General features: G+C 47.1%; 1 protein-coding gene across 1 annotated transcript; it reads left to right on the forward strand.

Annotated features, from left to right (window-relative positions):
- The first annotated feature begins 1,008 nt into the window (after nucleotides 1-1,008).
- LOC129467312 (melanoma antigen preferentially expressed in tumors-like) lies at nucleotides 1,009-18,479 on the forward strand. The gene is given in 5 exon segments (XM_055251713.2): nucleotides 1,009-1,167; nucleotides 14,164-14,463; nucleotides 14,823-15,446; nucleotides 17,823-18,328; nucleotides 18,331-18,479. Coding segments are annotated over 5 exon segments (1,467 nt in total). The 5' UTR covers nucleotides 1,009-1,165; the 3' UTR covers nucleotides 18,366-18,479.
- The last annotated feature ends 1,256 nt before the right edge of the window (nucleotides 18,480-19,735 follow it).

Below are 19,735 nucleotides of genomic sequence, written 5' to 3' on the forward strand. Positions count from 1 at the left end.
CTAGAGGAATGGCTGCGGCTAGGCACGGTGATTCACGCCTGTAATCCTAGCACTCTGGGAGGCCGAGGCAGGTGGATGGCTTGAGCTCAGGAGTTCGAGGCCAACCTGGGCAACATGGTGAAACCCCATCTTTACAAGAAATACAAAAATTAGCCAGGCATGGTGTCTCACACCTGTAATCCCAGCTACTTGCCAGGCTGAGGTGGGAGAACTGCTTGAACCCAGGAGGCAGAGCTTGCAGTGAGCCAAGATTGTGCCACTGTACTCCAGCCTGAGCAACAGAGTAAGACCCTGTCCCAAAAAAATAAAAAAGAGGAATGGCTGAGACCAAGGCCACGGTGGAGATACCCACTCCCATAGATCCTTTAGGGCTTTCCTTAATTCTTTCCTTTAATTAAGACTCCGGTTAGTAAAGAGCTTTATACAAATTCTCTGCGTCCAGTCCTAGGAGGAGGAAGGGGCATATCTCACCCTGCCACAACTCCATCATGTCTCTCCCTGGCTCTCCCAGCTTCCTGGGGCTTTCAGGGCCAACCTAGCCTAGCCTGCAGAAATGGTTTATGAATACCCAGTACAGGGCTCCATGCCTGGGCCCTGAAGGGCCTCGCCACATCCAATCTCTTTTTTTTTTTTTTTTTCTTTTTCAGACGGAGTCTCACTCCGTCGCCCAGGCTGGAGTGCAGTGGTGCGATCTCGGCTCACTGCAAGCTCCGCCTCCCGGGTTCACGCCATTCTCCTGCCTCAGCCTCCCGAGTAGCTGGGACTACAGGTGCCCGTCACCACGCCCGGCTAATTTTTTACTATTTTTAGTAGAGACGGGGTTTCACCGTTTTAGCCAGGATGGTCTCGATCTCCTGGCCTCGTGATCTGCCCGCCTCCACCTCCCAAAGTGCTGGGATTACAGGCGTGAGCCACTGCGCCCTGCCGCCACATCCAATCTCTAGAAACTAAGCTGGCAGCCCGCAAAGCTCGGCCAGGAACGGACTTCCGGTTCAGCCGGATACGCTGCGCCACGGCACGCAACAGCCGCCAGCCATTTTGAGCTCATCCAAGCCAGCTCCCGGAGGGCACCTCTGTGACCCTGGGTTCCCAGCTGTGACTGGAAGCAGATCCCACCGGCTCTGAAGTGAGGCTGTCCACAGAGGCTCCGAGAACTCCCTTGCTGATGTAATGTTCATTTAATTGTTTTAGGGCCCTTCTATCCTTCCCTGGAATCCTAGGTCAGTTCAAACGATCACCCCAACGGGGGCGCTCCCTTACCGTTGTGTTAGAACATGGTTTCTCTATTCGAAGGGTTCTTTATTATTCTTAGCGGTAACCTGTTGCCTCCTTAAAATATCTTTGGGGTTAACATCACGAGATAGGGTTACTTTATTGATTTGTAACAGAAAGAGAATCACTGAGGCTAGAGGGTTGCAGGAACATTGCCGAGTTAGAGAATAGGAGTAGGCATCCTGAGGGTTTAGTAACAGGAGGGAAGACTCTCTCCTGAACGCCCCCTGAAGGTAGATTCTGTTACTGCCCTCAGTTTATGGATGAGGAAGCTGAAGCTTAGCTTAAGTAAAATGTCCACTGTCATGCAACCAGTAAGTGTAGAGCCAAAACTTCAGTACCAAACTGTACATCGCTAAAGCCTCATCTATTTAACCAGAACCAAACTGCAGAATATAAAACATCCAGGCTGGGCGCAGTGGCTCACACCTGTAATCCCAGCACTTTGGGAGGCCGAGGCAGGTGGATCACCCGAGGTCAGGAGTTCAAGACCAGCCTGGCCAAGATGGTGAAACCCTGTCTCTACTAAAAATACAAAAAAAAAAAAAAAAAAATTAGCCAGGCGTGGTAGCAGGCGCTTGTAATCCCAGCTACTGGGGAGGCTGAGGCAGGAGAATCGCTTGAACCCAGGAGGTAGAGGTTGCAGTGAGCTGAGATCACACCACTGCACTCCAGCCTGGGCAACAAGAGCAAGACTCCATCCAAAAAAATAAACAAATAATAAACAAAAACATCCAGGGCTGATCTGCTTCCCTTCGTAAGGAGTTATGTTTTACATTTTAAAGATATGACTATAATATACTTTATTGGCTTGTTAATTTAAAATAGGGAATATTGGCCTGGTGCAGTGGCTCACCCCCATAATCCCAGCACTTCGAGGGGCTGAAGCAGGTGGATCACTTGAGCCCAGGAGTTCGAGACCAGCCTGGGCAACCCCATCTCTACCAAAAAAGTAAATAAAAAATTAGGCGTGGCCTGTAGTCACAGCTACTTGGAAGGCTGAGATAGGAGGATCACCTGAGCCCGGGAGGTCCAGGCTGCAGTGAGCCAGGATCACGCCTCTGCACTCCAGACTGGGTGACAGAGTGAGACCCTGTCTCAAAAAAAAAAAAAAAAAGGTTCTCACTAGATGGAACTTTTTTTTGAGACGGAGTTTCACTCTTGTCGCCCAGTCTGGGGTGCAGTGGCGTGATCTCAGCTCACTGCAACCTCCACCTCCCGGGTTCAAGAAGTTCTCCTACCTCAGCCTCCTGAGTAGCTGGGATTACAGGTGTGCATCACCACGTCCGGCTAATTTTTGTATTTTTAGTAGAGAGGGGGTTTCACCATGTTGGTCAGGCTGGTCTCAAACTCCTGACCTCGTGATCCGCCCGCCTTGGCCTCCCAAAGTTCTGGGATTACAGGCGTGAGCCACTTCTTTTAGTTCTTCAGTAAGACCCAACTCTGTCTTGCTCCGGGGTATCTATGCCTGCTCTTTTGTCTGCTTCAAACATTTGTTCCCCCTCCCCTTCGGGCTTATTCCCACACATCCTTTAGGGCTCAGCTTTTGTACTGCTTCCTCTGCAAAGCATTCCTGGACTTCCCAAGTCTGAATTAGATGCTCCTTCCACTCCATATGTTCTAAACTGCTTTGTCATTAAGGTAAATTTATTACAGCATAGAGATTTTTTTTCTTTTGACACTGTATGGAGCTATTTTCATTCAAGGGCATTTTCCTTTGGCTGGAAAAACTATTAAAATTTTGCTATTCCATTTTTTAATTACTGAGTAATTACTGATGAGGCAGCAGAGAGCTCTCTATCCTACACCTAACAAGATGCTAATATGTGATAAAATGATAAGGAAATGAATGAGTTGCACATCCTACTCCACAGCTGACCCTCCTATAGCTCATGCTTTCTTTTAATGAATGATTAATGTGGAACCAAAAGTCAAATCAAGTTACTCTATAACTCAGCTTAAGCCTAACAAATTGTATTTAAGAGGGGATTCCTGAGAGCACAAACTGACTCTCAGAAACAGGTAAAGAAAATCCAATCATAAAAGAACTGTTACCTGTTGAGGAAAACGAGTTTGCACTGACTTCCATATAACTTAGATTTACAACCTCCAGATTACATTCACTTATTCAGTAAAAATTCAGTATATTTCAGGCTCTGTGCTAGAAGCTGGGGATATGGCAGTGAACAAACATTCAAGAGCCTGACACTCTAGTGGAAGGAAACAGGCAATCAAGAAGAAAATAAGCTAAGTTCAGATAGTGATGAATGCTACAGAAAATAAAGCAGATTCAGGGAAGAAGTGCTCTGGTTAGGGAAATGATTTCCAGTGAGCAATGTGGGAGCAATAATGAGTTCTCAATGCCAGGGCAATAAGGGGATGTAATATCCCACCCTAAGGAAAGGCTTATCTCTATGTATACATACATAATTGACAATATGGTTTAAAGATTAGTCTTTTGGTTACTTTGATTCATTTTGATAATCTCTAAGAGCCCAAATAATTATTTGTATACTGACTAAATTTAATTTTTGGACTGCAAATGCTAAGAGCCATTCTTCAGAACGTGGTAGCCATTCCGAAGTATTGCCACTCGTGGACTCACAACTAGAACATTGTTCAGCAACTAGGACGGTCCCATTTCCTCAGTTACTGTCTTACCACATCAACCTGACTTACAATTTCACCAACTGGTGAGTTACAAATTTTCAACCGTGAGTGTTTCTGTTTTCTTGCCTTAATCCTTTATTGACTTATGGAACCACAGATTTGAAGGCATTCCCACTTTCACCTGTGCACCATACAATATTGAAATACACGGATTGAACAAAATGGTTGGGAAACCTCTACGTGGGACCCCAGGCTATGCACAAGTAAATATTAATAATTTAAGAATAATGCTATCATTTAATGACTACTAACTATATGGCAGGTACTGGATGCACATTTAATCTTTATTTTTATTTTTTTTGTGGAGACAGGGTTTTGATATGTTGTGCAGGCTGGTGTCAAACCCCTGGCCCCAAGCCATCTATCTCCCCACCTTGGCTTCCCAGGGCACTGAGAGTATAGGCATCAGCCCCTGTGCAGAGCCTCACATTTAGTCTTCAGAACTGCCCTTTGAGTTGAGCACTTTGCACAGGGGAGAGACCAGTGTGTGGTGTTAAGAAATTAGCTCCTTTTGGGAGGCCAAGGCAGGCGGATCACTTGAGATCAGGAGTTCGAAACCAGCCTGGCCAACATGGTGTAACCCCATCTCTACTAAAAATACAAAACAATTATCTAGGCGTGGTGGCATACGCCTGTAATCCCAGCTACTTGGGAGGCTGAGACAGGAGAACTGCTTGAACCCAGGAGGCGGAGGTTGCAGTGAGCCGAGATCGGGCCACTGCACTCCAGCCTGGGCGACAGAGAAAGACTCCATCTCAGAAAAAAAAAAAAAAAAAAAACAACTTAGCTCCAGTTCTTTCCTGCGTTACTCAAGCAAAGTGTTCCTCAGTGGTAAAATGGAATTAAGGTACTACAGACGTTTTAAATTTTGTATTGTGTGATGATTAAATAAAGTAGTGGTTGTAAACTGATATTAAACACTTCTCTAATGTTAACTGTTAAGAGTTACTATTGTAATTTTAAAATGTACAGTCCTGGGTAGTGATTCAATGGTCATTTAATTCCATTTTCTTTTTATTTTCCCATGTTTGTATCATTTAATCTGGCTGGAAGGTTTAGACTTGAAGTAGGCCTACTTAGACTTTACCACAAAAGGAGTCTCAAGTACACTTCCCATAGTCTCCCTCCCCCAGCCCCTAGAGAAATATAAACAAGCCAGTTAAAAGGAATACCTGAGCACTGATAAGAATGTTTATAGCACTTTTTGAAGAGGAGAGTGAAAAACAGCCCCAATAACATCTTGCTGTTTTCACTTTAAGACTTACTTGTAGCATGTAAATGTGTTGTTTTGTTGTTGTTGTTGTTGTTGTTACAGGGTCTCACTCCAGTTACCCAGGCTGGAGTGCAGTGGTGCAATCTCGGCTCACTGCAGCCTTTACCTCTCAGGCTCAGGTGATTCTCCCACCTCAGCCTCCCAAGTAGCTGGGACTACAGGTGCATGCCACTATGCCCGGCTACTTTTTTGTATTTTCAGTAGAGATGGAGTTTCGCCACATTGCCCAGGCTGGTCTCAAACTCCTGGGCTCAGGCAATACACCTGCCTCGGCCTCCCAAAGTGCTGGGATTACAGGCATGAGCCACTGCACCCAGCTGTATATCTTAATATAATCAAGCACACTACACAGTAAACCTGTTTATGCTTTAAAAAAAATTAAGTCCAGGCGCGGCAGCTCACGTCTGTAATCCCAGCACTTTGGGAGGCCAAGGCGGGCAGATCACGAGGTCAAGAGATTGAGACCATCCTGGCCAACATGGTGAAACCCCGTCTCTACTAAAAAAAAAAATACAAAAATTAGCTGGGTGTGGTGGCGCACGCCTGTAGTTCCAGCTAGTCAGGAGGCTGAGGCAGAAGAATTGCTTGAACCCGGGAGGGGAGGTTGCAGTGAGCCGAGGTCACGCCACTGCACTCCAGCCTGGAGACAGAGTGAGGCTCCATCTCAAAAAACAAAAAAAAATTAATAGCCTGTCCAAATGATCTCATTCTACTTGAAATACATTTATTACCATTTAACATAATTACTGGTATTCCCTCATATTGTATGTATTATGGTTCATTTAATAATCCCCTTGCAGTTATTTTCAATTTCACTAAACTATAAATAAACTAGAAATGAACTGTTTTGTTAAGACATCCTTTTCTAAATTTCAGATTATCGAGGATAGTAGTATAATTAATGATCTTTACTTTTTAAATAAAATATGTAATAATCCTTACAATTTTTTTTTTTTTTTTGAGACGGAGTCTGGCTCTGCCACCCAGGCTGGAGTGCAGTGGCGCAATCTTGGCTCACTGCAACCTCCGCCTCCCCAGTTGAAGCAATTCTCCTGCCTCAGCCTCCCGAGTAGCTGGGACTCCAGGCACGTGCCACCCCGCCCTGCTAATTCTTTGTATATTTAATAGAGATGGGGTTTCACCGTGTTAGCCAGGATGGTCTCGATCTCCTGACCTCGTGATCCGCCCGCCTCGGCCTCCCAAAGTTCTGGGATTACAGGCATGAGCCACCGCACCCGGCCATATTTTTTTCTTTTGGGAAATTATTTTGTGAGGTGTTTCTTTTTTCCATCTTTTGTCCTATTAACTTGGTAAATTTTATTATATATGGTGACTTGATTTGCTCATATTGGACTCTCTTTGCATTACTAATATTTCTCATTTACTCATACTCCATTATTATTTTCATGTGCTGCTGGATGCTGTTAAAAGATAAATTTAGGCACAATAAAATTTGAATGACTTTATTTGAGCATTCATTGATTCATGAATCAGGCAGCACCAGACCACAAGTAGTTCAGTGCTCCACTGTGGGTGGGTAGGAAAGGGGGCAACAGAGGAAATTTGATAAAGTATTCACAGAAACAAGACAAAGAAAACATATTTGATTGGTTAAAGTGGGAAGTCCCCAGTTAGAGGTTAGTTGGCAGTTTCTGATTGGTTAAGCTTAAATTTCATTTTACTTTTTACATTGAATTGGGTTTTGGTTGGCTTAGGTAGGAACTCAAAGTGCTGGAGACATCTTAGCCTCATGACTTCCCAATTAACTGTCTTAACAGTACCATTGCATTGATATTCGTAAGTGAGATTGGTCAGTAGTTTAATTTTTAGAGACATCATTTTCAATTTATGTTTTAGAATTTGGTAATGAAATAGCCCTGTAAATTTTAGTCTGTCTCATAGAACTCAAACTTGAATCTAGTATGGCTTGGGATGAATAAGCTGGCTGAGTGATGGATTCTATCCTATCCTAGGTGGATAGGATAGTTTTCCACTGAAGTGGATCACAACCCTTCCAGATTGTCTCTCGTCTTTCATTGTTTTGAGCTACTTTAGAAGACTGGTGATAGCACTGCAACATAATTCTTGTCTCTGTACATTTTGTCCTATTCAGTTGGCTTCTCTGCCTACTGGAAGCCAATTTTACCTCCATTTGCGTATTCATTTCGATATTCTGGATCTTATTTTGGATTCTCCCTAGAACTGATTTTAACACCTTCTCAGTTTCGTCAGTAACCAGTTAAATAACATCTTTAACGTGTTTATTTATTGATTTTGCCCAGGCTCTGGAGTGGAATGGTGCACTCTGGAGTGGAGTGGTACAATCTTGGCTCACTCTGTTGCCCAGGCTGGAGTGGAGTGGTACAATCTTGGCCCACTGCAACCTTCACCTCCCAGGCTCAAGCGTTCCTCACACCTCAGCCTCCCAAGTAGCTGGAGCTACAGACACGTGCTGCCAGGCCCGGCTAATTTTTGTATTTTTTATAGAGACGGGGTTTTGCCATGTTTCCCAGGCTGGTCTCAAACTCCTGACCTCAGATGATCCACCCACCTCGGCTTCCCAAAGTGCTGGGATTACAGCTGTGAGCCACTACACCCGGCCCCCTCAGGAAGAAATTTAGAACAAAGAATGGTGGTCAAAATTCAGTCCTCAACTCTCTTATCAAAGGTCCATGAGCCAACGGTTGCATTTGATGAGGGTCCAGGCTTCTGGAAGACAACTCAGAGATATATGTTAAGATGTTATTTTTAGTTTTTATAGGAAAATTGAACATCTTTGGATCTAATTTCCTTGGCAATTATTTTAGGGTACTATTATCTTTTTTTTTTTTTTTTTTTGAGACGGAGTCTCGCTCTGTCGCCCAGGCTGGAGTGCAGTGGCGCAATCTCGGCTCACTGCAAGCTCCGCCTCCTGGGTTCACGCCATTCTCCTGCTTCAGCCTCCCGAGTAGCTGGGACTACAGGCGCCCACCACCACACCCGGCTAATTTTTTTTGTATTTTTAGTAGAGACGGGGTTTCACTGTGTTAGCCAGGATGGTCTCGATCTCCTGACCTTGTGATCCACCCGCCTCGGCCTCCCAAAGTGCTGGGATTACAGGCGTGAGCCACCGCACCTGGCCCCTATCTTTTTTTAAAATAAGACCCTACAAAACATGATAACTTTTTGTTTATCAAGTTACTTATTTATTTATTTTTACGTATTTGTTTTTTGAAAGGGAGTTTTGCTCTGTCACCCAGGTGGGAGAGCAGTGGCGCAATCTTGGCTCACTGCAACCTCCACCTCCTGGGTTCCAGCGATTGTCACGCCTCAGCCTCCTGAGTAGCTGGGACTACAGGCGTGCACCACTTAGTAGAGATGGGATTTCACCATGTTGGCCAGGCTGGTCTTGAACTCCTGGCCTCAAGTGATCTGCCTGCCTCAGCCTCCCAAAGTGCTAGGATTACAGGCATGAGCCACCACACCCAGCCCCGAGTTACTTATTTATTTTTTAGGACTAGCTAGATATCTAGAATTTCCCTTGGAGGATCTCAAGAGTTTTAAATTTTTTTATGTTTGGGAGCTTCAAGGCCCCTAAGAGGGGGTCCCTGTCTTGTGTCATTTCTCCCCCACCCAAGCTCCTGGAAACCTCCATTCTTACTGTCTTTATGAATTTGACTATTGTAGATATCTTATGTAACTGTGCTGGGAGGGAAAGCTTTTCCTCTGCCGGCTCAGGTTCAGTAGTGTGTGGGAGCTGCAAATGAGCAAATTAACAGATTAACAGGGGGAAAAAGTAACCAAACAAAAGACAGATTAACAGGAGAAAAGACAAGATTTATTTACATGTGTGTGGGGCAGCAATGAAATGAGAAGCTCCCTGAAGAGCTAGAGATAGGAATTTTTTTTTTTTTTTTTTTTTTTTTTGAGACGGAGTCTCGCTCTGTCACCCAGGCTGGAGTGCAGTGGCGCAATCTTGGCTCACTGCAAGCTCTGCCTCCCGGGTTCCCGCCATTCTCCTGCCTCAGCCTCTCTGAGTAGCTGGGACTACAGGTGCCCGCCACCACGCCTGGCTAATTTTTTTGTACTTTTTTAGTAGAGATGGGGTTTCACCATGGTCTCGATCTCCTGACCTCGTGATCCGCCCGCCTCAGCCTCCCTAAGTGCTGGGATTACAAGCGTGAGCCACCGTGCCCGGCCGAGATAGGGATTTATATACCAACTTTATAGGGGAAAGGGTGAAGGGAGAAAGGGTTTCCATGGGAAAGATAAATGGCCTTTTAGGAGAATAAATGGAAGGTATGACACTTGGTGATAATGTTTGCTTATACAGTTTCTCATCCCATTGCAAGTGGCCCTGTCTGGGAGTGAAGCTCTCCTAAAGAGAGGATTTATGACAACTTCATTCTTAGAAGGCTCTGCCTGTAGCCAGATCATTTTTAGCTTTCAATTGTTAAAAGATAATTTTCAGAAAAGTAGAATTGTGACTTTATATAGATATAAAAATTAACATGTATTAAAGAATTTATTTTACTCATATAATATGAAGTACCAGGCAGATGTTAAAGAAGAGTTAAGACAGCACATATTTATATGACATGAAGGGATGTTGAGATGAATTTCAGATGGAGACAAAATTTTCCACAGGTAGAAGTTAGGAGAAAATCATTACCAGACCAGACAGAATTTATATGTCTATCAGTTACCTACAACTTATAAAGTTAAAAAATAGCTCAAAGATAATGAACAGGACTCAAATGTGATAGCCCAGAAGAGTACATTACAGAGGATCCATTGCTTTCCATTGTAGAGGAGAAAAAATCATAGCTTTTCCTCACCCATCTCAAGGGTCTTTGCTGATACCCCTATTTTAAAAAGGCAGATTAACAAGAGGACACCATAACAAATTTATCAAAGTTTTGCATGACACAGGAACCTTCGGGAATGAAGACTTAAAGACCCAGGGAGAACTGTAGTTCTTAATTTAAAAATTTTTTTAGAGACTGGGGTCTTACTATATTGCCCTGACTGGCCTTGAATTCCTCGGCTCAAGCAGTCCTCCTGCCTCAGCCTCCCAAGTACCTGGGATTACAGGTGCATGCCACTGCACCTGACTATCTGTATATATCTATGCTTAGGTTTGATGAAGGATGGACAGTCATGTACAAGTATGATTGGACAAAAAGCCTGTGGTCTAATGGTAATAAGCTGGGGAGAACTTAGCAAGGCCTGTTCGTTCAGATTCTTCTTGGCCCCTCTTTGTAGCATTTGTTTCCTCCTGGTATAGGACAGGACACCTGTTGCATGGGGTAGAGGTCTCACTACCTACTTTCAGGAAAGGAAGGTCAGAGAATTCCTTTATGACTAGCTCTCACACAGAAAGGCAGGGAAAAGTCAGAGAGACACCTTCAAAGTTCTATATTTTGGGGTGGCATTCTGAGCCGCAACACCATTTTTTTTCTACACTATGTACGTAATCGTTTGCCTCTTTTTATTGCCCTAGACAACCCTATTGTTATGTGTCTTACTGCACCGGCTACAACTTTCCCAAACAATGTTGATAGTGTGCATGCTTGTTTCTAATTCAGACATCAACAAAAATACCCATGATACAGCTCCTCTCTCTCTCTCTCTCTCTTTCTTTCTCTGTCTCTCTCACACACACACACACACACACATATTATATATATATGTATGTTTATATATATAGAAAAAAATTTTGATTAGTCATGGAGAAATAATGATAAGACAAAAGAAGTATGAGAGTATGAGCCAAGTGTAATAAAGTGGCGGAACAGCGGGCCTGTGTGTCCAGATCCCTCTTGGCAAGCCTTCGTCTTTGGAAATAAGGATATGCCTTTCCTCCCGGTATAGGGGGAGCACTTCTCACAAGAGGGTCTTATACCTACTACAGGGGAAGCTCAGAAAATCCTGCCTGCCCATGCCATTTCTCAAATTCCTTCAGCTTAAAATATTCAGTATGCCAAGTTGCTGTATTTTGGGAAGGCACATCCTGAACTGCATCAAAGTCCTGCTAGAAGCAGATACCAAGATGGAAAAACATGCAAGGATTTTTACTAGGGGAGCCCCCATGAGGGGCATTGAGGGGTGAGTGGGAAGGCATGGAGACCCCACAAACCTACATCGCTGTGTTTGGTGAAGCAGAACTGGAGGGAAGGTTGGGTGGAAACGTGCACTCAGGAAGATTTAGCAAAGCCATCAGGGAGTCCTCAAGCCAAAGGTGGTTGTCAGAGGAGTGGTGTCTCCCAGGAACTAGTCTGTCACATTGTCTCCCAGGAACTGATCTGTCCCCAGTCATTGTTGGTGAGCAGTATGTGGTGGTGTGACTTGGGCCTTAAGGCTGCCAGGGATTCCTAAGGGCAGCGGGTGGGGCCCTTGGTCAGGTGCATTTCCTGAGTTGGAGGTGCAGGGCACACTCTCATGGTGGCCACACCATCTTCATCTTGTTTCTAACTTTAAAAGCAATGTTGGCCGGGCGCGGTGGCTCACGCCTGTAATCCCAACACTTCGGAAGGCCGAGGCGTGCGGATCACGAGGTCAGGAGATCAAGATCATCCTGGCTAACACGGTGAAACCCCGTCTCTACTAAAAATACAAAAAATTAGCCGGGTGTGGTGGCGGGTGCCTGTAGTCCCAGCTACTCGGGAGACTGAGGCAGGAGAATGGCATGAACCCAGGAGGTGGAGCTTGCAATGAGCCAAGATTGTGCCACTGCACTCCAGCCTAGGCGACAGGCAAGACTCCGTCTCAAACAAAAAAACAATGTTTATAAAACACCACTACTAAATATCAGGTTCAGAACCTTCCCTTCTATTTCTTCTTTGATTTTCTCAAATGCATTGACATTAATAATTAATAAACCTAACATTAACCATTCTTGCTCAATCGTACTTGATCACTATTTGTAAGAGATATTTATAGATTTAGTGTGCCAGGCCTTTGATTTGATTTGCTAGTATTTAAGCCTTTGCTAGATAGCTTCCAATGTATGATTGGCCAATAATTGTCCTTTCTTTTTTTTTTTTTTTTTTTTTCTGAGACGGAGTCTTGCTCTTTCGCCCAGGCTAGAGTGCAGTGGCACGATCTCGGCTCACTGCAAGCTCTGCCTCCCGGGTTCACGCCATTCTCCTGCCTCAGCCTCCCTAGTAGCTGGGACTACAGGCGCCCGCCACTGCGCCCGGCTAATTTTTTCTATTTTTAGTAGAGACGGGGTTTCACCGTGTTAACCAGGATAGTCTCGATCTCCTGACCTCGTGATCCACCCGCCTCAGCCTCCCAAAGTGCTGGGATTACAGGCGTGAGCCACCGCGCCCGGCAATTGTCCTTTCTTATACTGTCCTTTGTCCTTGCCCAGTTTGTTGCCAAGGCCGTAGTGGCCTCATACAAATAGATTTCATAGCTTGTGAGACTGTGAATGAATGTTTCTTGTCTCTGACTAGCATAGATTCTAGAACTCTGCCGTCCAGAAGTGTAGCATCTAGCTACATGAAGCTATTTAGATTGTAATTAATTAGAATTTAATTTAATTTAAAATTCAGTTCTTTAGTCACGCTAACCACATTTCAAGTACTCCGTAGCCACATGTGGCTTGGGGCTCCTGCATCAGACAGTGCAGGTCTAGAACATCCCCCTCCTTGCACAAAGCCCTGCTCTTGGTGGACTGTGGAAAGTGATGGGATGGGGCTACACTCCCGCATTTCACTGGGCAGAAAAAAGGAGGAATTTGGGCAGTTGAAAGAATCCATAACTAACCTGAACCTGATGCTCTGTGAGAGCATAAAAAAAAACCCTCCATTCCACATTACCCTCAACTCCATCAGTGGGATTGTGGTGTCTATTGTGCAAACTTGCTCTTGAAATGCATTTAAAATATATCCTGCTTGTCTGGTGTATGTCAGAAACTATGTTTATCACTCAGACTACAGCAGTAATGAAAGCAGACACAGCCCCATTTTTCATGGAGCTTATAATTTAGCAGAGGGGAGACAGATAATACACGACTGCGTGCATTTATGTGCGCGTGTGCATGTGTGTGTCTGTGTATGTGTGTAAGAGAGACAGAAACAGAAAAGTGGTGATATAAGAAGTGCTGTAAATCAGGTTAGGAAAGATAAAGCTGTAATTAAGGGATGGGAGTGCAATTCTACTTGGGTGGTCACGGAAGGCCTGTCATGGTGAAATTTTAACAGAAACCTGAATGAAGTAAGGGGGCCAGCCATGAGGATATTTGGGAGAAGACACTTCTAGGCAGAGGGAACAGGAAGTGCAAAGGCCCTGAAGCGGGGTGTTGCTGGTGTTTGAGGAGAGAAATGGAGTCCAGTGTAGGTTGCTGGTGCAGAGTGAATAGTGAGGGGAGTGACAGGAGGTGGGCCCTGAGACGCTCGGATGCTAGACTCTGAGGGCAGCTGCAGGGTGGATTGCATTCACAGTGAAAATGAAGCCACTAGAGTTTTGAGCAAAGGAATGTCATGATCTGACTTTGACCACAGGGCACACAAGGACAGAAGCAGAGAGACAAGTTAGAAGGCCACTGCAGTAATGAGGGCAAGAGATAATGGCTTGGTAAAACTGGAAGTGATGAGAACTGCTCAGAATCTACATACGCTTTGGGAGAATTGATGTGGAGTTTTGGGACAGTGTCCTTAGTTAGGTGTTCATGATCTTAATGGTGAAGGCAGAAGAGGAAAGTGTGGGTCAAGTCCAAGCCTCTACAGCCTAGCAAGGAATAGATCTAAACCCCTGAGGTTCTGGATCCCATGTCCCCAGGGCCTTAGGGCTCCAGGGTCTCAGGCTTACAAGATCTGAATTGTGGGGTTTTGGTCTTGAATGGAGGGAGGGGCCAGCATTTGGTTCTGTCACAGATGCAAAAGGCTTGCATCTCCCACACTGGCCTGGGAGCGATGCTGAGCCATTAGTCTTCTGAGGATTTCTGCCTTCTTCTGCTCCAGGTCCATGGAGGTGAACCACCCAGCACCCCTCAGCCTCTTGGAACTTGCAGCCCACAGCCTGCTGAGCAATGAGGCTTCAGTTCTACTGGTGTTGGAACAGCTCACAGTGAACCTTTTCCCGCCACTACTCACTGCTGCATTTGCCAAGGGGTGCAGAAAGGCTCTGAAGGCCTTGGTGCAGGCCTGGCCCTTCCCCTTTCTCTGTCTGGGCTCTCTGATAGTGCAGTGGCCCAACCAAGACAGCCTGCTAGCTGTGGTGGATGGGCTGGAGGCCTTTTCTGCCCACAGGGCTTGTCCCAGGTAAGGGGGATGCTGGGAGCAAGACCTCAGTTCAGAGCCAGAGGGAGGGTGAGCTGAGATCCAGGGGAGGGGAGCGTTAAATTGGCTAGAGGGACAAGTGGGGAAACTATATGTTTCTGAGTTAAGTGGTTGATGGTACAGCTACAAGGCTTTAAGGAGAGGGCTTTTTACCTTCTAGGGGTGGTGGTACAAGCTGTATGAGGAATAGGGGCTGGCAAGGAGCCTGAGTGAGGGAGGAAAAGCCTATTGGAGAGGAGAGGCGAGGCGGGCTGCTGCTGGGGCCTGGAGAGCAGCCCAGGGCTGCTGCCACTCATCTTACCTGGGCTCCCCAGCATCTCATCACACCCGTCTCCCCGCAGGAAGTCAAAACTGAGGATATTGGATTTCACCCTGGACTCTGAGCAAGTCCACAGTAAAGGGGCTTCTGAAGCCTTGGCCAAGTTCCCATTTTGGTTACCATCAGCAGTCAAGTCAGAGATGCCCCAGGCCACGGCCAGGCCCAAGCCAGCAGAGAACACGAAAAAAGGACCAAAGCAGCCATGGGAAGCAGTGGAAATACACATTGATCTTTTCCTGCGAGGCCCCTTCAAGTTAGATAAGTTCCTCTCCAGCCTCCTGACGAAAGTGGAACAGAGCCACAGGGCCCTGCATCTCTGCTGTAGGAAGTTGCACTTTGAGGAGATGCCCCTCCACAGTCTTCTGGGGATCCTGAAGACGCTCAAGCTGGATTTCATCCAGGAGCTGGAGGTGTTTGACTGGTTTGACTCGTTCTGGGCATTGTCAGATCCAAACCTATCTGCCACACAGCTGGGAAGGATCTTGAACCTGCGCAGCCTCAAGCTCGTCTACTACAACTGGGCCTTCTCTTCGCGGGGCAAGCGGCCCTCCAGCTACTTCCTCTCCCACCTTACCAGGCTGGGCCACCTCCAGAAGCTGCACCTGTCTTACTCCTACCTCTCAGGCAACCTACATTACATGCTCAGGTGAATGGGTAGGCAGGGGCGTCCGAAGAGTCCCCTGAATACTCCCAAGTGAGGTCAGGACAGGGGAACAAGACAGGAAATGGGGCCCATTCTTAGATGCTCATGGAATTGTGGGCACAGCCTGGGAACCCAGGGTTCAGATGCAGCTGATGGCTGGGATCTACTTTGGAAACATATTTGATGGAGAAAATGCATGTTGCTATAAAAAATAAAATCCACTTTGGGAGGCTTAAGTGGGAAGCTTGCTTGAGGCCAAGTTGGAAACCAGCCTGGGCAACAAAGTGAGACCCCATTTCTACAAATAAATATACAAAAATTAAGGCCAATCATGGTGGCTCATGCCTGTAATCCCAGCACTTTGGGAGGCAGAGGCACGCGGATCACTTGAGGTTAAGAGTTTGAGACCAGCCTGGCCAACATGGCGAAACCCCATCTCTACTAAAAATACCAAAATTAGCCGGACATGGTGACATGTGCCTGTAATCCTAGCTGCTCGGGAGGCTGAGGCAGGAGAATCTCTTGAACCCAGAAAGTGGAGGTTATAGTGAGCCAAGATTGCACCACTGCACTGCAGCTTGGGCAGGAGAGCAAGACTCCATCTCAAAAACAAAACAAAAACAAAAATTAGCTGGGCATAGTGCATCTTTAATCTCAGCTACTCAGGAGGCCGAGGCAGGAGGATTGCTTGATCCCAGGAGTGTGAGGCTGTAGTGAGCCATGATTGCACCACTGCACTCCAGCATGGGCAATAGAGAGACCCTGTCTCAAAAAAAAATTACAACAAATTTAGTTTAAAGATCTAATTGGCTTTTTTTTCTCTTTAGAGACAGGGCGTCATTTTGTCACCCAGGCTAGAGTGCAGTGGCACGATTATGTCTCACTGCAGTCTCAAACTCCTGTGCTCAAGCTACCCTCCCGCCTCAGCCTCCTAAGTGGCTAAGACTGCAGATGCGCACCACTACACCTTGTGAATTTTTTTAAAACTTTTTTGTAGAGACAAGGTCTTGCTTTGCTGCCCAGGCTGGTCTTGAGCTCCTGGCCTCAAGCCATCCTCCCACCTCAGCCTCCCTAAGCACTAAGATTACAGGCATGAGCCACCATGCCTGGCCTTCTAATTGGCTTAGGTTTGTGATTCACAAATTGGGGCAGCCTCCCATTCTATAAAATAGAATAAGAGCTCTGATGAGCTGAGCAGAAGAGACTGGCTTTGTAAGCATAAAAGTGATGAAAAAAGCCAAAACAAAAAGCAGATTGGTCAGTTGACAGTTACTTTCCTTATGGGGTTAAAACAGAGGGCACTTATCATCCTGGGCCCCTTCTAATTGGTTGGTGTGAATCTCCTGTTTTTTGGAAAACTGACCAGTTTCAAAGTTCAGTTTGATTACCTGGCACTTAGCACAAGTGACTGCATTCTAGTTTGCTTTGGTCTTTTGAGGTCTAGTGCAGGAGCTTAGTCCAAAACAGTGGCCTTCCATGAATTTCATTTAATTTTTTAATTTTTTTTTTTTTGAGACAGAGTCTCTGTCACCCAGGCTGGAGTGCAGTGGCATGATCTCGGCTCACTGCAATCTCTGCCTCCCAGGTTCAAGTGATTCTCCTGCCTCAGCCTCCCAAGTAGCTAGGATTACAGGCATGGGCCACCACTCCTGGCTAATTTTTGCATTTTTAGTAGAGACAGGGTTTCACCATGTTGGCCAGACTGGTCTTGAACTCCAGACCTCAGGTGATCCACCCACTGCGGCTCCCCAAATTCCTGGGGTTACAGGTGTGAGCCATTGCGCCTGTCCTAATAATAAGTTTATTTACTCAACAAACATTTTCAGGCACTGCTGAATGTTATGCTGGTCCCCAAGAAAAGATCCTGAGACAGCACAGGTTAGGCCTCTTCTTCTGAGCTCATACTGCCCCAGACAGGTGGGTACAGAGCCCCGAAGGACAATCAGTATCCACTCTGTGCACGTCTCCTAGAAATTTCAAGATAGGGCATTCAGGACCCCCAGCCCTGGCTTAAATGGAAGCCTGAGCAGCAGCTTCCCCAAACCCAAACCTGAGGAATAATGGGCTCAGCCTATGGTTACTTCTCTTCAGATAAGCTCTTTCAAGTGGCTCCTCTCAGCAGTCATATTGGGTATGGATAATGCGCGTCTCCCTTTCACCAAAGAGAAACTTAGAGTTGGAGGGGTTCGTGGAGGACCTGGTAGGTCTGTTGAGAGAGAGCCAGGCCTTGGGACACCAAAGGACATGCTCCTGACCCTGCTGGTAAATGGCTTCCCTGATGAGGGGGTGGCCATAGGACTAGCCTCCTCCATGGACAAGTAGGTGTTCCGGGCAGGGGGCCTGGGCCCTCCCTTCACAGAGCCACCCTTCTCTCCTCAGCTGTCTGTGCGTCCCACTGCATTCCCTGGAGATCTGCTACTGCAGGCTTCTGGACACTGACATCGCCCACTTGTCCCAGAGCCCTCATACCACCTGCCTGAAGAAGCTGGATCTGAGTGGCAACAACCTGTCCTGCTTGGTCCCTAGGCCCTTGGGGACCCTGCTGAGGGAGGTCTCAGGGACACTGCGACACCTAGACCTGAACCACTGCTGGCTGAAGGATGCCCACCTCAGTGCCCTCCTGCCCACCCTGTGTCGCTGCTCCCACCTCAGTTCCCTGAGCCTCTCCGACAACCCCGTCTCCAGTGCCTGCATCCTGAGCCTGCTGGAGCACATGACAGGGCTGATGGAGCTGAAGCAGGTAGTCTATCCCATCCCAGTTGACTGCTGCATGTACCTGCATGGCCTCTCCTGGGGTCCCATGAACAAGGACAAGCTGTGCCAGTTGCAGGCTGAGATACAGAAGCAGCTGCAAGCCATGCAGCGGGCTGACATGCAATGGAGCCCCCCGCTGCCCTTGCTTATGCAGCTGGTGCAGTTTGAATGAAGAGCAGGAGCCAGGCTCAGGGAACAGAAGTCAGAGAGGGCAGCTGGAATCACAGCTGGGGCCACATATTGTTTGCAAGGAACATAAAATAAACTTCCATGGGAACTGTCTGGTGCTTTCTTCATTCCCCTTGCTCCCCTTCCACAGTCCAAAGCCTGGCCTGTTTCACCTGTTCACTTGATCAGCACACGTTATCCAGGTGGCTCTACCACCAGGTCACCAGAAACCCCAGAGGTCCAGCCCTCCCCGGTGAACACTCCCTCTTCTGGCCACTCATTCAGTTTCTCTTTGTCTTATGCTTCTGGATAGAATGAAGTGGGTCCTTAGCTGACTTCCCCACCTCTGCACATGAGCTGTGCACTGGAGGTCTGAACAGCTCTGGGAGCTGTTGGGAGACTGGAAGGAGGCACATGCCTGGCACCAAACCCAGAGCACGCGGCCATCAGTCAGCTGATCACCATCGAGCGTGTGCTTGGGCCAGACACTGCTGTCCTCAGACCGGGCCTACTTGGAGAGCATGGGTCAAAACCGTTTAGGAAGTCCCTACAACAGGGCAAAGTCAGAAGAATCGGGTGGCTGCCAAAGCAGGTCAGGGAAGGCACCTCAGAGAGGAGACCTTTGAGTCCAGTCCTGAATCTGTGGCAGAGATCTGGAGTCAGGCACCCTGGGAGGGGCCCGGCAACAACAGCGGCTGAGAGCTGGGCCTGAATCTGGCAGGAGAGGACAGGTCAGAGGTTCACAGGCCCAGGCCCCCAGCACCATGTGGGTGGAATACAGTCAAGGCTGATGTAGATGGAGACAGAAGGCAGACACAGGGGAACTTAGGAGTGACCAAGATATGTACAGGGGCTGCATAGAAAGGCCTGGACCAAACTGACACACAGGGCCAGAGAAAGCCAGAGTATTACTGCTGGGTGGGAGAGGTTTACAGAGCAGCCTTCAGTCCATTCTGCTAGCCCACTTGTCAGTTTCTGTTTGTTTGCCTGTCCTTGCTGAAGCTCTGTTGTAGGCATCCTGGTTCCACCCATGTAACCCCTGGAACCAGAGATGGGTAAGAAAGGCTCACTTAGCGGAAGGGTCCTCAGTGCCTCGCTTGCTGAGTGCTTCTTCCATCCAGGCAAGGGAGCTTGCCTGCTCTCATGAGCCATCTCGCAGCAGCCTCAGTGCCTCCCGAACTACCCTGACTCCAGGTTGTGATAGTGCCCAGCAGATGCCTCATAGGATTCCTACAGAATAGCACAGTCCTTGTGCACCCACCTTCCTCTGTGTATCGGTCACGCTCAGAGGGCCAGCCCAGAGGCCATACAGTCATCTCCAGCAGCCTGGCCTGTGAGTGGAGCATGGTGATTTTTCACATTGTCCATTT

The sequence above is a fragment of the Symphalangus syndactylus genome, chromosome 18 (genome assembly GCF_028878055.3).
Source record: "Symphalangus syndactylus isolate Jambi chromosome 18, NHGRI_mSymSyn1-v2.1_pri, whole genome shotgun sequence".
NCBI lineage: Eukaryota > Metazoa > Chordata > Mammalia > Primates > Hylobatidae > Symphalangus > Symphalangus syndactylus.